Source organism: Carica papaya, chromosome 6 (assembly GCF_054855325.1).
Source record: "Carica papaya isolate Zhongbai chromosome 6, ASM5485532v1, whole genome shotgun sequence".
Classification (NCBI taxonomy): domain Eukaryota; kingdom Viridiplantae; phylum Streptophyta; class Magnoliopsida; order Brassicales; family Caricaceae; genus Carica; species Carica papaya.
Window position 1 is genome coordinate 32567149 of NC_142314.1, and position 19143 is coordinate 32586291.

Below are 19143 nucleotides of genomic sequence, written 5' to 3' on the forward strand. Positions count from 1 at the left end.
TTGTAGGGAAAGTATACTCATTATTGATAAGCTTAGGAAAAAGGGTCAGATCATTGTTAATTGTTGTTATCTCTGTTTGAGTACGGAAGAGTCTTGTAATCACTTACTTGTTTGGTGATACCACGACATACAGACTTTGGAACATGATCTATTGACTATTAGGAATTAATTGGGTGATCTCTGAGACTGTTTGTGGGGAATTATGGGCTTGGGAAGGGATAGGTATCCAAAGGAAAGTAGTTAATTTAATTCTTTTGACCATTTTTTGGATTATTTGAAAAGAGAAGAATGCTAGAGCCTTTGAGGGCAAACCTTACACTTATATAAATCAAGAGATAGGAGGATTCATTATTTTAGGACCAGTATGTTAGGTCATGATATTATTAGTGAAACTATAACCACATTGTAAATTTGTACATGTGCGATACCCCCTTTTTTGGTACCTTTTATTTCAAAAAAAAAAATAAGATTTATCAAACCTTGTAGATAATTTGATAGACATGTAAATATTTTTTGTATATGGGCGACGCTCCCTTGGTGCCTATAGTAATACACTTCACTGTTTATATTTAAAAAATAATAAATCACTCACATAATTATAGTTTGTCCACATAATAATAAGATTAGAATCTTCAAATATAAAACTATAATAAAAAATAACTACTAACTATATAAGAAAAGAGAATCTTAACAAAGTTCTGCTCCTTGCTAGTTTTTCTTGATATCCATTCCTAAGGTCACAAAATGTCTTTTCCTAATGCATGTGGTAAGATCACCAAATATTAAGCTTGTGACTTGTAACTCCTACCATATTTGACTTGCCACAGAACGGACAAAATGACAAGCCTCATTTGAAATGACAGATGAAAGTAGAAATATTGACCCTTCCGGCAAACTCTTACCTTGATTTGATGCACTATCAACATCTTCCCCAATTTTACTCAAATGATGTACAGCAGTATTACACATATTGAAAGCTGTCTCTTCATTAGAATGATCATCGAACACCGTTTGAAAGGCAGTTAGAATCTTTTCTGGAAGACCCCCAATAGCCAATTTCTGAAGAGAAAGCAAAGCAAAAATAAATCCCAAATTCATAATGGATAGATGTATTTGCAAGACATTATCATTATATGAATGAAAAAGACAACTAAGGACGATATGTAATATAAAAAATAGAGATAAATGCTTACAATTCTCACTGAATGAGCATCCTTTTTCACTATCTTTATGGGATTTGTGCCCTTGCCATTGCTCACTACAACAGAAGAAGGACTCTTGCCAAGCATTTCATCTTTTAGACTTTGCCCTCGAGAACCAAAAACTTTCCTTTCTTCCCATATGTCAACCTGAAAAATAACCACACCAATAATCCCAACCCACATGGGAGAAACAAAGCAAAAAAAAAAAAAAAATTAGAGAGAGAAACTCTCAGATGAAGAATACTATAGAACAGCACGAAGTAGCAAAAGCCCATGAAAATACTTATGTAACATAACAGAAGGGGGGGAAAAGAGGAGATGAAACAAAAAATTTCCATGAAAACCATTTATATGATTTTCTCAAGGGGATCATATATCAGAAATCAGGATATTATATAACATACTCCACCATCCAAACATATTTTAAGGGGAAAACAGAAAAGGCAATAAAAACAACTTTTCCTTATCATCCTGTGATCAAGATACCACGTCATTTACTGTCAAAAAACAGTGTTCAATCTCATTTTCCAGCTAAATCTTACATCCTAACTAATTAAAAAAAGTTCTCTTCTCTGTTTCTGGAACAAAAATAAGCAAAATAAAACAAATATGAGGAAAAGGTTGCCAGGTAAACAGCATAAGAAATAAACATTAGCTTGGCATAGGAACAAGAAGCCAAACCAATAAAAGAGAGCACCACTAAAAAGCTAAACCAGTTTTGGGCAACAAACAACAGCAAGAGTAAAGAAAACACAGAAAATTTTGACTATTAGTCTTCAATGTAGCATATAGCAAACAATTTAACGGAGACTGCTGATAACTAAGTACTACTTACGAGTCTTGCTACTGCTTTCTTTCCATACTCATCACCACTTTCATAAACATGTTTGAGAGCAGCAGGAAGAACTTTCCAGAACTCATTCACAAACTCACTGCCTTTTCGTCTACTGTTTTGCAAAATGTCATTAGCCAGATAAAGGAAGGAAACACACTGCTCTTTCTGGGAAGAGCTGAACAATTTATCCCAAGTTTCAACAATCTGTTTTGCCTTTTTCCTGTGAGAAATACACCATCGAGATAATGCTGGACCGATGTTAAGGCTAACCTATAACATATTTAATCAATTCAAAAGAGAACTCAGCACAGAAGGAAGATAAGATTGACCAATAAGAGGGAAATAATACTTTCTCCAGTATCATCTCTCCAAAGAAACTATTCCAGCTCCTTATAGTTACGCTTAAAATTAGCTTCTATAGTTTTGGAACATGTACCAAGTACTGGAGAAAAAAACAATATAACAAAACCCTTGAACAGCATTTCTTTAAAAAAAAAACACAATCAATCACCATTACAACAGGCCACCAATACACTGATCATGTTACTCACAAGCACAAAATGACATAAAAAAATTAGAAAATGATTAGCAGATAAAATCAAAGGGAAGGAAAGGAAATAAAGAATAATCACTACTTTATTTCAAGGACTACAGATCTACCCATGAATAAAACAATAACTATGTCAAACATCCAGTTCTTACATGGAAGAATAAAGTCCAAATTTGGTCCATGAAAATATGCCCTAGTTTTTATTTTCAAAATTCGCAACAGAAACAGATTTCTGTTTTTCATTTAAATTTTATAAAACATGTTTGTTTCGCTGTTAAACTTAGAAACAGTTTTTCTGAATGAGAGGAAACTGGTTGTTAAAACTTTCTGTCGTTTTGACTTTCATTTTCTGTTTGGGTAGGCTTAGCCTGTTATTTGGGTGCTAAGTTCAATAGAACTATTTCTTAGGTTCAATGCTTGATTCAAGAGTAATTTAGAGTTTAGGAATATATAATGGCTTAAGAATAATAATGATTTTCCTTTAATTTATAGACAAAAATTAAGAACTAGAAAAAGGTTAGAATTGTTTAACTCCATAAAAATTTTGAAAAGCAGACATCTGAAATTTCAAGAGCAAATAAAACATTTTACAACTTCAAAAGAGAGTCAATACATTACAAGCTCCAAAAGAAGTAATAAATAATTTTTAGGTCGTCTCATTAAAAACAATGTTGTTTAAGTGACTATCCGACTCTTCATTTTGGACTCTAAAAGGCAAAAGGCTGTCAAGAGGCTTAAGAGTTTAGAACTCTTCACTGTGCAGTCTCTCTCCCTACCCTTCTTCTCTCTCCATCACAGAACATGCAGAGTCCAGGAGTATCATTCCTCTTCCTTTCCTCTCCAATCTCAGAAATTACAGAGTCTATTAGTCCTATTATAGCTTAACTTTTTACCTTTCAATCTTCGAATTTCTATTTCTACTCCCATAATATCTCTGTAAAACAAATAAGAAAGGTCATATTATCTATCTTTTCACTCTAAAATTTAATTGGAGCTTAATTTCTGCTCCTAAATTTGCTTCTCCCATCTCATAAATCCATCCATCTCAAAAATCCAATCTGAGAACAAATAACCAGAATGGTCTTTAATCATGATTCAATTCGAAATTTCCTACATGCATGAAAAAGGGGGTACAAGCAATCCATGGGTCAAACAACCACTATATAGAGGTGGTTTTGGGGGTGAGTTCTTTAATTAACTTCAAAAGAAAGCGACTGACTAACTAACAACGGAGATCTATATAGTAAAGACTGTTGGATTTCAGTCACATCAATGGTGTCTGAAACCCATGCCTTTTTTTATGTAGAAAATTATATATTATTAAAGTTAGATAAAAAAAAAAGCATTTTCCTCCAAAAAGGGAAAAAGAAAACACAAAAAAAGGAAGACTGGCCAAACTATGGAAGGAAAAAGAACTCAATGGAGAACAGCCAGGCAATCCTTTATACAAAAGAGCCAAAGAAGTATCCTGGTAAAGGCTATACACCTTACTCAGAGAGTCTGAAACTATTCAAACAAATAAGAAAGGGGGAACATGACACTTAAAGATCCTTGCATTTCTCTCCAATCGCAGAACCAAAAGTCCAGCAAAGCATAGAACGTCTGCCAAGCAATTTATCTTCCTTTTTCTAGATGAGAAACCTAAGAAACACAGAAAGTGTAAAATAAACCAGACAGAAGTCTCCAAATCCCAGTGCAAAAACATATAAACACGAGGAAGGAGGTTTTGATAGAATTTAATAGTTGGTTCCAAACCCTGAATTTTTTAATTAAGGGTCAGCCTCTTCACTTTTCTAATGATTTTGGGGACCTTATTGATATTTTAATCAATATATAAATATTATTGTATACGGGTTTGCACCCTCTTGATGCCTGCGAATGAATCTTATTATATTTTTTATTTTCAAATATATATATATAATGACGAGACTCAGCATTATAAAAACACTTTACACACACCCCAGTACAAAGCTGTCATGTGCCAAATCAGCAATTCACACGTGCCCATAAGAACAATGCAGAAAAACCTTTTAGCAATTCCTTGGCAATTTGTTTTAAACTGTTTGTACTCCTCCTTTTCATTTAGATGTAGGAATACATGATTCCATAGAATTCTATAGTTTTTTCTTAGAGGTAGGAAGATATGTAATCTAAAGGAAAATAAGCTATCCTCCAAAGAGATAAAAACAAGAACACATTAAGATCAACACGAAAGCTAAGAAACAAAACATAATCAATTCAAAATAGAAACCCAAGGGGATGGACTCTTGACTCTCTCTTTTCTCTCTCTCTCTTTCTCACACTAAATGAATAGGAAACCCTAAATCTGGCTTCATTTAAATGCCGAAAAGGGATGAATCTTATAGCACTACTGAAAGGAAACAAGGGGATGGTGAAGGGGGGTCCGCCGACCTTGGCCAACCAACGGGAATGGCGTCTCAATGGAAACATTTCTTCCTTCCTGATGTGATTAACGAGGCAAAGGACAAAGATGTAACACGCATTTGCAAGAACGGAAGGGGTCTGAGGGCATCAGTCACTCTGATAGGCAATGCAATAAAGTGGATTATTGATGCATTTGCTGACTTCTCCTAGCGAAAGTGGGGCAAGACGTGGGGGATGAAGTTCAATGGATGGAGAAGTAGCTCTTCATTGCACTAGGAAGCAATAGGTTTGGTCGTCATCTGTCCTGACTGAAGTGAGAGACAGAGATAAGGGAAGAACGAGGATTTTCATTCCAGCGGGAGAGGAAGTTGGGGGGTGGTGGAAAATGATGAAAGCAACATATGAGTTGACAAGCCAGCCCATTGTAAACCCAGATAAAGTGATGGTTAAAGGGGCATAAAGGATAGGTAGGAAGAATGAATCTACTGACAAGTGCCTCAGGAGGAAAGTTCTTATTCCATGCCCACATTGTGGAGTTAATCTCGGCATCTCGGTGGAACTAGCGGGTGGATTGTCTTTTGCATAAATTCTTGGCCGCAAAGCAGGGGAAGGGAGTCAGGTAGGGCAAATGTGACTCATGGTACGATCGGATCCGGATCAAGCCATTTTCGAATTTCAAAATAGTAAAAATGGGAATCACGTGAGAGAGGAGAAATTGGACCTGGCAGGTGGGCCAAAGGGTAATGGGCTGACGAAAGGAACAAGATTGGGATCACGGGGTGGAAGGCATCTATTGTGGGCTGAAAAAGGAAAGTGGGTTGAACAACTTGGGCCGAACAGGAATGTGGGTCACAATAGATTCAAATGGGACTGAAGACCCAAAAAAAGGGGTTTAAACAAGGTCTCACCTAAAGACAAACATAATGAGCAGGTCGGGGTACAATCCTTTTTTGCATTGAAACTGGACAAGGGATGTGCGGAAGAGGATACTAGGGTTGATCAAAGGAGTAAAGACGGTAATGTGGGTGAGGAAGAAGCGATTGATCTCAGTAAACAGAATGAGCCAGTGATCGAGAGAAATGAGGAATTTTTGGTGGTTAATGGGGAAGACAAAGAACAGATGAAAGAGAAGGGAATTGCGAAAGCCGAGTTGGACATGGACTGTTCGTTGGGGGGGGGGGGATGGAGTTGATTTTGTTTGACACATATATGCTCGACAACACTGTAAGGGAAGAGTTGGATGTGAATCCTATTCAGTATGAGGAACTATAACTAACGCAGATCGATGAAGAGGAAATGGGTGGGGATTATTGAGAAGTTATACGCGGATTGGGTTTTGGAGAATTTCCGTAAATTTAGCCGCATGTTTGGGGTTACGCTTGAGAGTTTAAAGGACAAAGTATTGAGCTTGATTGCGAACATTGAGGTCAGATATGGAAATTGCAGGAATGAGGTTGCTTCAGTGGAGAAAGCAAAAAGAAAATAGGGGAAAGGCAGCAGTAAGGAGCTCAAGAGATTGCAAACATCGATAAACTACGATTGTCGGAGGAGAAACAACAAGGAAGGGGAGAATGCTGTCAATACTTTTGGATGTTAGGTAAGATTGTATCATGGAATGTGAGAGGGTTGAACGACTGAAAGAAGAGAAGCGTGATTAAAGAGTGTATTAAAAAGCGGAAACCTGATGTTAAATGCATTTAAGAAACGAAGATAGGGGTGATTGGACACAAGGTAGTTAAAAGTTTGTTGAGCGACAGCAACATCGAATGGAATTACATCTCGGCGAGCGTGGCAGCTGAAGGTATTTTAATAATGTGGAAGGGGATTAGATTTCGTTGCAAAGAGGTAGCGAGGGAGTCAATGATTTTATCTTGTTTATTTGAGAAATATGAGGGGGGGTGGGGAGGAGGGGGGAGGTATGGGCTTTTTCTAGAGTCTATTGCAAGGGGAACAGAGAGGAGAAGAGATTGTTATGGGTTGAATTAGATGATTTTTATGCTAGATGGGGTGGGAGTTGGGTGATTGGTGGGGATCTCAACATGACTCTTCGGAGGGGGGAGCGATCGGGTGCAGGGGATAACTATACTTGGGGAAGGGAGGAGTTCCGGGAAGCTGTGAACAAACTTAATATGGTGGATATCCCCTTGAAGGAGGGAAGGTGGACTTGGTCAAACTCTAAACCAAATCCATCATGGTCTAGGATTGACAGGTTCATTATCTCTAATAGTGTTCTTATGCAGCTTGCAGGGCTGAACCAAAAACTCCTCAAATAGCCTATTTCGGATCATCTCCCCATTTGCTTAATCTCGAATGACATTAAGTGGGGTCTTGTCCCGTTTAGGCTTGACAACAAATTGCTGAAGGTGGATGGATTCAGGTGCTTGGTGTAGCGGGTGTGGAGAGAAACCCAAGTGGATGGGACTACCAGCTTCAAAATTGCTAAGAAACTTAAGTCAATGAAGGAGGAGATTAAAAAATGGGTTAGAGTTAATGCTTGAGCAAGACATTAATGCTTGTCTCAAGGAAATTGAGGATATTGATAGATTGGAGGGGAAGGGTGCCTGAGTGAAGGGGATAGAATTAGGCCGGAGAACTTGAAAAGGGAGGTGGCTGGTAGAATGAAGATGGAGGTTATCTTATGGAAACAAAAAGCGATGGAAAAATGGTAGAAAGGGGGTGACCAGAAAACAAGGTATTTCCATTGTATGGCTAACTAGAGGAGGAAATGTAACTATGTAGAAGAATTCTATATTAATGGCCAGTGTGTCAAGAGCAATGCTGAAATGAGGGAGAGAAGAACTACAGGACGAGATTGGATAATCTCCATTTTTGAAAACTGGATGTATCCAGCAGAAATGAAATTGAGAGTTCTTCACGGAAGAGGAGGTTCATAGAGCCTTCATGTAAGGCCCCGGGATCCGATGGGCTAAATATGAAGTTCTTATAGGAGTATTGGGAGGTGATCAAAGAGAATATGATGGTTCTTTTTAGTAAATTTTTTTAGTCAGGCTCTTTTGTCAAGTCCATTAATTCAACATTTATTGTTCTTATTGCTGAAGTGGATGGTGCGAAAGATATTAAAAATTTCCGACCGATAAGGCTTGTAAGGTGTATGTACAAACTTCTTTCCAAGGTGTTGGTGAGAAGGTTAGCTAAGTTGTTAGGGGAGGTGATTGGTAAGAATCATAATGCATTTGTGGAAGAAAAACAAATTCTTGATGTGGTGTTGGTTGCCAAGGACTTAGTAGATGACTTGGCTGGTAATAAAAGAGAGGGTATATTGTGCAACCTAGACATGGAAAAGGCTAAGGACCATGTAAATTGGAAATTTATTTATTACATGTTGGGGAAACTTGGGTTTGGTGAGAAATGGAGAAGATGGATGAATTCGTGCATCACTACTACTTCCTTTGCTGTCTTGGTGAATGGCGGACCGTCCTTCAAAGCTACAAGAAGACTGAGACAAGGTTACCCTTTATCCCTTATTTTGTTTATCATTGTAATGGAAGCCTTGCGTAGACTTCTGGAGAGGGCTGTAGAATTTAATTTGTTTAAAGGAATAAATGTTGGCAAAGGGGGATCAAATGTTGACTATATCACACATTTTTTGCTGATGATGCTCTTATTTTTTAGACAACCGGAGGTATCTAATTTGCTCCACCTTCGCAGTATTCTTCTTCGTTTTTAGTTAATATCGGGGTTGAGAATCAATATGTCTAAATCTGAACTAGTTAGAGTGGGAGATATAAGGGATGAGGATTGGTTGGCCAAGGTGCTGGGGTACCGAGCGGTGGTCCTGCCTATCAAATATCTTGCATTACACCTTGGTGTCAAATATAAAGAGGGGAGAACTTAGGATCCGGTGGTGGAGCTCTTTGATAGGAGACTTGCAAAATGGAAAAGGAATTTTGTCTAAAGGAGGGAGACTTACTTTGATCAAGAGCACCTTGTCTAATTTACCTATATACTTTATGTCTATTTTGACAATTCCGGCAAGCATTACTAGAAAACTTGAAAAAAGTCAATATCAATTCTTGTGGGGTTGTGAGAAGGGGAGAAGGAAATACCACTTGGTGAAGTGGAGTGAGCTCAAAAGACCTTTCTCTAAAGGAAGTTTGGGATTAAAATCAATTGCATAAATAAATAATGCCCTTCAAGGCAAATGGCTTTGGAGGTTTACTTTGGAGGAGGGTAAAATGTCTAGGAGAGTGATTGAGGCAAGGTGAGGTCGTGATGTTGTGGGTGGTAATAGCAAGGAGGTAAGAGAACCACACGGTACGAGTCCGTGGAAGAGATTCGGATGGACAGTCAAAATTTTCTGTACTGCATGGCGTGGAAGGTGGGCAGAGGAGATGGAGTTTGGTTCTGGAAGATGATTGGGCTCTGGAAGATGATTGGGTTGGGGAATGTAAATTGCAAGACTGGTTCCTAAGAATTTTTGCAATCACAATGGAAAAAGATTTGGTTGTTGAGAAAGCCTATTCAGTGGCGGGGGAGGAAAGGGTTTGGGATGTGCAGCTTTTCAGGAATTTGAATGATTGGGAAGTGGATGAATATAATGAGATGTTATCCCGGCTATCTCAATATCAGATTGGGTACCCAGCGGGATCGAAGAGTTTGGAAATATGACAAATAGAGGAGTTTCACCATAAAGTCTTATTACAGACAGCTAGTTCAGGAAGGTGGGAAGGCATTTCTTAGAATCCCATGGAAACAGATTTGGAAGGCGAAAGTTTCTCCTAGAATGGCATTTTTTGCTTGGGAAGCAGCCCGTGAAAGTATTCTGGCACTGGACATGTTGAAGAGGAGGGGAATGGTGCTGGTGAACAGATGTTATCTTTGTAAACGGGATGAGGAATCGAGAAATCATATTCTGCTATGGTGTCCGGTGGTATGCAACATGCGGTCAATGGTATATAGTCTGTTGGGGATTTGCTGGGTTATGGTTGGCTCGGTGAGGGAGGAATTATGGGCTTGGGCGGGTAGTTGTAAAAAGAAAACTCACTTTATTTTTATCCCTTTATCTATTTTTTAGATGGTTTGGAAAAAAAGGAATGCAAAAGCGTTTGACAGGATTGAGAAGGATCTTACTAACATTAGGTATAAATGGATTCATACTTTTGATGCTCTTTTGTTACGTCATGACATTTATGAGGTGGTTGATGATTTTGGAAAAATCATCGACCATTTGATTGACATGTAAATTATTTTTTGTATACGGGTGGTACCCCCTTGGTACCATTGTTAATATTAATACTATACCACATTTTTATTTCAAAAAAAAAAAAGAAACTCAATCCCTTGAAATAGTAGAAAGAGGGATCCTCCTAAAGAAGCCATGCATTTTAGCCCACAGGAAAACCAAGCACACCATCTTATGCCAAGATTGAAGACATAATAAAACCACTACTTGAAAATTCAAGCTTCTCTGTCCAACCAAAGAATCCAACTAATTGCAAAATATCCCTCCTCATAGCATGTAGTATTCTTTACTCCTATCATAAACATACAAGGAAGAAGAAATGAAGATCAAATTATGGGCAGACACAATGCATGCCGGTGGAGGAAAAAGCTTTGAAGCCACCTTACAAAGCAAAAAGTACATAACCAGTATTGATGTGAGCAAGGAAAGGGAAAACAATTTCTTCACAAGGGAGAAATCGGCCAAGATGGAAATAGGGAGATTCCCCACGGGATTTCCTTTCCTATTCCCACAAAAAATCTTCCCCTTAAAGGGGAGAATCGGTAAAGGAGGGAAGATTCCTCCAAAGCCACAATAAATCCTAGAAGAAGAGGAAAGCACAATTAAGGAGGCAAATCTCATGGTTTAGGAAACTTATGGATGTCCATAATTCTTCTTTATTGGCCAGCCCTAATTTTCCCTTTTTATTCCCCTTAAATCTTCTACCATTAATTAAGATTTTCTCTATTTAAAAAATGATATTATATCTATCCTATTTTAGAAAGCAATCTTTTTAATTGTTGCAAGTTTCTGATTTTATTATAAATTTATTTTCCTACGTAATTTTGCAATTAATTCAGGAGATTGTTTTCATTACTATTCACATGCAATCAATTCACAATTGTATTCATTCAAGTTTGAAAATAATAAAATTACAAAATTTTAATTTTCAACAAGTGAGATTTTCTTCAACCCTGTTGAGTAGGGAATTGGTATTTACTTATCAAAATAATTTGCGACGTTTTTATCAATTTCTTTTGGTAAATTGATTTTAACTTATCAAAGTTTTCTTTGTGGCGTTCTAATCAATTCATTTAACCCTATTACCTTAATTTCAATCACAGATTAATTGTGCATTAAATAAATAGGAAGAGTTTATTTAGGGATTAAATTTTTAGTGCTAATTGAAATTATGTGAGTTTTTTATTTCATTGTTGATCTTGGGATCTGCATCAAGTATCCTCTAAAGTATGAAAGCACATTAGATATACGTGATGCGAAAGACTAATACGGGCTCTACAACTGAAGCAAATCACCAGTATTAGTTTTATAAGCATCATTGTCCGGATAAAAACTTACCTTAGAAGGAGCTTTTACCTTAGAACACTCTCTAATCCGTGATGTCAATTTAGCCCCAAAGCCCTATCTATCCATAATCTTATTTAGACACCAACTAACCTGTCATATTCATTCTGAGAGTCAAATTTGAAAACAAAGTCATCATTTTCTTTCTTTTGACATCTTCTACATTTTCATTAGATAAGGTAGCATCAAGGATCTATCTACCAACAACAGGGCACTTTGATTTAAGGAAATAGTATCCCCTAGACTACTCATAATCTCACTAGTAAAACCTTGGCCATTATCTTATTAACAATAGTTAGTAGGCTGATAGGTCAAATCTGTTACCTTACGAGAATGTTCCTTTTTCGAAATCCAAGTAACAAAGAAGGTAGCATATTGATTCCAATCTTTTGAAGAACAACTCCTAAAAAACATTTTAACAAATCTTCTTTAACAAACAATTGACAATTTTAAAAAACACGAGCCTCACGGCTAGGGGCTTGCCCCGTACTAACATCCTAAAATACATTTCTAATATTATTCTCCTTAAAAGGCATTTCTAACAATCAACCTTTAACTTCATCTATAGACGACCAATCCCAATCCGGACCCTTGAGGAAGGCCACTTAAAAGTATTCAATAATATCAGCCTCAACAATAGAGGAGTCTCTCACCACCCCACCATCATCAAGCTCTAACTCCTCAGTAAGACTGTTACACTTTTTTCCACTAACTCTATGGTAACGATAGTATTATCATGCCCATCTTTAGCAAATTTAACTCTTAAGACTTTTGCCTTCCAATTCCTCACTTATTTCACCAAAAAATCCTCAAACTCAATGCATAAAGGCACAATTAGCCCCTTGAGTATCTAACAATTCATTTTCAGAATCCAACAAGTCTACAACTCTCAATTGATTAAGGAACAGAGACCTTTTTATTCCAAAATTTTACCTATTTTTTTTACATATTTGAGCTTCCTTATATTTTTAAATCCCCCCATCCCTCATGAGGAAAGTTGTCACACCATTCTTTCAGCTAATTGAGATATTTAGGATGTTGAATCTACAAATTCTCAAAAAGATTTTAGTTAGATCTCCATGTAAGGCGATTAATACTAACCTGAAACCAACCTATGCAACATTTCTTGCAACAAATTACGAAAATTATCATCCTAAGCATTAGTGACCAAAAAATAATCAATACAAGATGATGACCCTACCCCTATAAACTAACCAAGAGAACTGGGCATTTGGGAGATAAATGTTGCATAGTTTACAGTTATTTTAAGAAAAATAAAAGTATAGAAATGTATTATTCACAATGGTACGAAGGTTTTTCATAGTTTACAGTCTTGAAGGAAACTGCTGAAACCCCCCATACTCGCAGTCAGCCTATTTCCACCAGCTGTTTGGTAAGGAATGATGGTTGACGATTATGTTGTGGTGCACAGTTGTAGAATCAAAATATTCCTCTTCTCAAGAATCTCAATGACTGAGAGACTGGTAAGTAAATTCTCTCCACAACCGTAACCCCCCCCCCCCCCCCCCACCCAGGGGACATGTCAGTAAGAGAGTCCATTTCAAACTAACAAAGTTGACAGCCCTGTTTGGTTCCCAAGAACAGTGGATAATTTATTAATCTTGTTACACTCATCTGCAAGAACCTGATTTGCTTCCTCATTGCTTTCCTTGAAAACTCATGTGGAAGATAAAAGCTACTCAGTTCATTACTGTTTTCACATTAGAAGCCTGCAGTGCAAGATCCTAACACTGACAACTAGATGAAGAGAGGGAGAATCTTGGTTAACAAGGAATGTACATGTCATTGGAAGTGCAAAACCCAAACCATATTTCTATCCGGTGTTCTATACCTGAAAGCTTTGAGATTGAGCCCTATTAGGAAGCTATTTGCTTCATTATCTTTTCACTTAGAAAGCCACACAACATAAGATCCTAAAAACTGACAACTAGATGCAGACAGTGAGAATCTTGGTTAACAAGATTTTTTCTGTGGCATTATGAGTGCAAAACCCAAGCAATCTTTTTATCTAGTGACTTATAACTAGAAAGCTTTGAGATTAAGCCGTAACTCTTCCCAACCTGAGTGGGGTGGTCAACAGTATAGTTAAGACAGAAAACTAGGCTTGGAGTAACATTTTGTCATCTATTACTAAAAGGAAGCTGCTAACCCGTATCCCTCCCTCCATTCCTTTAGTCAGCTTAGGAACAACAGAGCTTTCAGAATACTAGGGACTATGATGTAGAACCCTTTGTAATTTGCTCAAGGGTCACCTACCTAATGATGGAGCTGATTTTTTCAATCTGATTAATCTGTTTTGACAAACCCCTGCCCCCGAAAAAAAAAAGCAGAACAAAATCAAAACCCATCTCCAACTAGGTTATAGATATTAGGATCCACTTGGCGTAACTAATGCTTGTACTGTTAGCTAGTAAAAGTATTCTAAAAGTACCTTTTGGCAAAAGCAGCTGTAAAGTAAAATACAGTATAGTGATAGTGAAAATTGTTATAGCAAGTATTTCCGATAAATATTTAATTAATTATGTTATAAAACTAAGAGCAAATTATCATTTTACTTCCCGAGCTTTAGCCTAATTTTCAGTTTAGTCATAAGTATATTTTTTAAATTAAAATAATCCCCAAACTTTCCACATTAATTCCAAATCACTAATGCCATTTGGTTCTCAACAAAAAATCAAAAATAAGATACGGCTTGTTTTCTGGTGGATGTGTGGGCGCGGGAATGTAAAAGAAAAAAACATAAAAGGACCATTAAAGCGGTTGACAGCAATCTTGTCTGTTGCTCCTACTTAACAACAACATCATTTCCTTCGCCTTAAATATTCTTCTCCATTGTTAGTGCTACCTATTTCATCAAATTCATCTCCCCATACTCAACTCAGTTCGCCGTAAGCTCCAAAACTCAAAGCCATGAAAACCCAGATCCTCTTGCTTCTACTCAACCCATGATTTCCAAGCACAAAATCAACTTTAAGGTACAATAATTGGGTGATTGAATACTTGGATGGACTGAAAAACAGAAAGTATTTGTTATAATGTTTATACCACATAAGATTATAATGCTAATAATCTTCCTCTTTAATGCTATAGCTGATTCTAACTTGGAACACTTCGATGCCGAGGATGAAGATGTTTCTGATAAAAACCTAGACATCCATCCCCCCCTCCCCTCTCCTCTTCTGACTTGATTCTAATCTCCCGATAAATTATCATCCACAGACATTGATCTGAACCTGGCCAATCATCCTTCAACCATATATTCAGATCATTTATTCAGATCATATCACCTCTCCTGCTAAGCCATCATCCTCCTCGTTCAACTACTGGATGAAACAAATCTGAAAGTTTTCCCTACAATCATGTGCCTCCTGATTCAGCAAAAATTACCAAGGATGCCACTACTTTTGATCCCCTCAACTCAGATCCTAATAGCCACTGAACTCACTAGAAACCACTTTCATATTGAAGAAACCATACTCTGCTGAAATCATTTGTGGTTCTTCTTAATCATCTTCATCATCAACTACTTCACTAGAAAACACAAGAATGCGAACAATGCCTTGGCTTGGGCAGCTAAGTTTGCTGCCAAGCATCAATGAAGGTGATGAATCGCCATCACAGACACCCGAGATCCATGATCTCCAACTAACACCAATACTTTCTGGTCCAAAACTTTATCAAGAAAAACCCAATTCACCAAATAATAAGCCTTCTCGAAGTACAATTGAAGACTAGACCTTCATTCTAGACTTCTTAACATCCTCCACCGCATCAACGAGGGGCGCGTACAGAATATATATACCACCAGTAAAAAAACTTTGATGAATGGAAATTGTCTCGACATACTTAAGAATTTTCTCTTTATATATTTAATATTTTCAGTTGTCAGTTATGTCTTAAAAATAGGTGGTTGTTAAAACTCTAAGTTAAGTATTCAAGTAAGTTTTAAAATAATCTGATTAGTTATGGTATTCTTATGAACAGTCCTATCCTAAGGTAGCAGTTATCATGTACTGGTTTAGGCCTTGAAAGGTTATCTGATTTGAATAAACATTTTATAAAGAATCATTTGCAAGTTTCTTGGTACTTAAAAACTCCTAAAATTTTTGGGTTCTTTCCATCGAACCAAGTATTCAACCAAGAGTGGTCAGAAAGCAAGAGAAAACCATAAACCTTCTGGTTCTTCTCTCTCTGATTTAAGTTTACAAAGGCCTGTTACTAGATCTAGGCCACTGGAGAATACCACAATTCTTCTTACTTGTTCTTTGTTATTTCAGAGCACAACATTACTTGAATGATAAACTAGAAATCACAGTAATCTTTCCTATTTACATCCACTTAGCTGAAATTACTTTTCATGCAGAAAAAAGGTAAGCACAATAAAATTTCAAAACCATAAACAAATCAACTGCGACGATTGAAGGATACATTCAATGCTCTGTTGTGAATTATTCAGTTTTGACAACTTCTCAACCAGTGTCTGTGCTTCAAAAACTTCGTTGCTCATGTTGCTCAATAAGTTCTACATATCCTGCAGTAATTCCTCTGAATTAGAAAAGCACCAATTTCTAGATGCACAATGTATCTTTAATTTCAGGAACAAAAGCTGAGAGAGAGAAAGCGAAAAAAGTCATCACTCAAAATTTTTTTTTGAAGAAGAAATATTATTAAAAGGGAAAAAAAGTTACATACTAAATGAGATAACTATAGTCCAAAAGAAAAAGAAACAAAGCACAAGCACCTGCCAACATATAATAACTCAATCCCTTTGTAATGTGGATGAAGAAATTCTGCTTAAGAGAGCATGGGCTTTTTCCAAATAGAAACAAAAATCACATCCATACAACACGTCATAGATAGATCAAGACCTTTACTTAAAAGTGTTGCATTTCTCTCCAACCAAAAGACCCATTACCAAGCAAAAATATCCCCTCTTCAAAGCATTTTTTTATCCTTTCCATCAAAAGACATCAATTATGAATAAACACAAGTTGTTTCTATTTGGCTTAAGTATTATTCTCACAAATCTTATGGAGTTGTTAGAACTCTCGAAAATGTACTTAAAACACCATATGGTGCTTTTAAATTACTTAAAGCAAATAAATTCCCATTCAAATAATTAACAGCATGTTTGATTCATTGTATAAAGGAAGAATACGTTAAGAATGTAGTAGTTATTTGGTTGGATGAATTAGGATTACTTTGTCATTATGATTAATAGCAATTTTGATTCAACATATAAGGGCAGAATACGTTAAGAATGTAATAGTTATTTGGTTGGCTGAATTAGGATTACTTCGTCATTATGATTATTACAGAAATTGCAATATCGGTTCAAGGCTAGAGAACATAAACCAATATTACCATTTTACCTGTAATTATTGATTTTACTTTCAAGATCAAGATCACTGTATCCTTACTCAAAAGGTGTATTTTTAAAATGCACCAAGCTAATACAACCCATTTACAAAAGCTTTACAATTCTCTTAACATATCGATCACTTTCTCTAAATCCTTCCTAGAGTAAAAGGGATGACCTTTTATCAAAAAACCCAGTGTCTAACATCAAGAGTCCTTCATGCTATCAAAAAAACCATTTTATGCCTTCAAAACCTCTCCTATTTCTCACTTTCTAATTAACCCATGGGGTAGCCAAAGGGATAAGGCGAAGATTCTTGTTGTAGCTTTTATCCCCATGGATGCCTTTCCAAGCCTAATCTCCTCTTTAACCCATCCTGCCCCAGTTCAATTCACTCCCTACAGATTATAAGTAAAATACCAAAGCTGATAGGAGAAAGGACAGCATAGGAGGAGATGGTTAACAGATTCTGCAGATCTCTTGCATAAATAACATCCATTCAGAACGACCTTTCCTCTATTGATCAAGTTATCTCCAATAAGAATACACCCTCATGCTGCCTCCCAGGCAAGGGGTAAAAAAGAAAAGCAATTCTAGGATATGCCTCGACCCTTTAAATCAATTTCCGTCGAAATTCTTTGTTGATCCTTTCACTTGCAGCCAAATGGAAGTAATGAGATTTTACAGAGAATATGAGCCCAGTTTCCAAATCAGCTAAATACAAGTAGTCTGAAGGACTTCCCTACTGAGACAAACATCATAACAAGTTTACATATCCCTTCACCCCCCATCATTGAGATCCATTACCAGATCCACTGCCCAAATTCCATTACCCTCTGAATTGGGAAGTGATTCTGCCATCATTGCCTCTTTGTTGCAAGCTAAAGAATAGAATGTAGGAATTGACTCTCTAGTTACTACCCTCCAACTATTCGTTCAACCAAAACCCCACCTTTTGACCCAATCCCAACTTCCATTTTGTGGCTTCTTGAAACTCCTCTTTGCTCATGATAATTTTCTTGCATAAGCCAACCTCATAAGATGTTGAAAGCCTTGAGCACCATCCCATACTGTATTAGACAAATTTAGCTTTGATCACCTTCTACCACAAGCTCTCTCTCTCCTTCAGGAATTTTCAAAGTCACTCCTTGTAAGACTTTGTTCAACTCAGTCATTAACTTGATACCAAGACCGCCCCTATAATATGGTTCTTTGACTATTTTTCCAGCAACTAAAAGAAAACTTCTCTTCTCACTTGTATCACCCTTAGAAACTGCATTGTCATAGCTTCCAACTTCTTTACCACACAAACCAGAATACTCAGGTCAATATAAAGTAAATTGCTAAATTGACAAATGTGCTCTTGATGAGCGTCAATTTTGTTCCTTCGACAAGAAGTTTCTTTTCAATCCTGCTAGCATGGTTTCAAATATATTGAGAATGGGATCCTAAAGGAAAACGTATTTGAACTTAGCACTCAAAGGTAGAGTCAAACACTTCATAGGAAGATCAACCACTCTACATCTTAAAATTCTAGACACGTTTTTTGAATCCCTCCTATCTCCTATCCGAATAAGTTCTAATTGACTTATTTATCTTCAGCCCCAAAAACTGCTTGAAAACGAAGGAGCACACATCTAATGTTTAGCAGGAATTGCGGTTTAGGCTTGCAAAATAATAGTTTCATATCCAAAAAAAAAAGAAAAATATAGATGAGTAACCTCCTCAAAATCACCATTTTCGCTCACCACGAGACCCCAGAAGAGTTGGTTGTTTCTAACTCTTTAGATCATTCTATTTAAAGCTTTTATTACAGTAATAAAGAGAAGAGGGGAGAAGGGTATTTCTAAGACCTCTAGATGCCTTAAGGAAATACATTAAACCCTCTCATAGTCCACGTGAATTGAGCATTATTTAATGGTAACTCTCGTAACTCATAATCATGTATAAATGCATTAAAACCTCTATTAGTCCTTGTTTCTTTGCCACCTCCTAACTTTTTGGGGGCAAATCTGCAAGCGTTAATATCAACCTTGATACACTAACAAAGATTACACAACCTTGAAAGGTAGGAAAATTTCTCCCATCAGGATCCTTTCCCTTTCACATCAAGTAACACGGACAACAAGAAAGATCCTTCAATTACATCCACTCTACCAGTAACCCTGTTATCCCAATGTCATGAGCATGCCAACAGAAGTACCTGATGATAGAGCAACTAGCCAATCTTCAAAACTTAAATCC

General features: G+C 36.9%; 1 protein-coding gene across 2 annotated transcripts in view; it reads right to left on the reverse strand.

The window, feature by feature from the left end:
* Positions 1-19143, reverse strand: part of LOC110812841 (uncharacterized) — a 35478-nt gene that overhangs the window by 10665 nt on the left and 5670 nt on the right. The window contains exons 2-5 of one of the 2 annotated variants that reach the window (XM_088223302.1): positions 15969-16071; positions 2038-2285; positions 1194-1349; positions 903-1059 (exon numbers count right to left, since the gene is read on the reverse strand). In XM_088223302.1, the coding sequence (XP_088079428.1) occupies positions 903-1059; positions 1194-1349; positions 2038-2285; positions 15969-16047 (640 nt within the window). In that variant the 5' untranslated portion in view covers positions 16048-16071. Of the gene's footprint in view, positions 1-902; positions 1060-1193; positions 1350-2037; positions 2286-15968; positions 16097-19143 lie in introns of those variants that run through there. The other variant, XM_088223303.1, reaches the window with a different exon arrangement.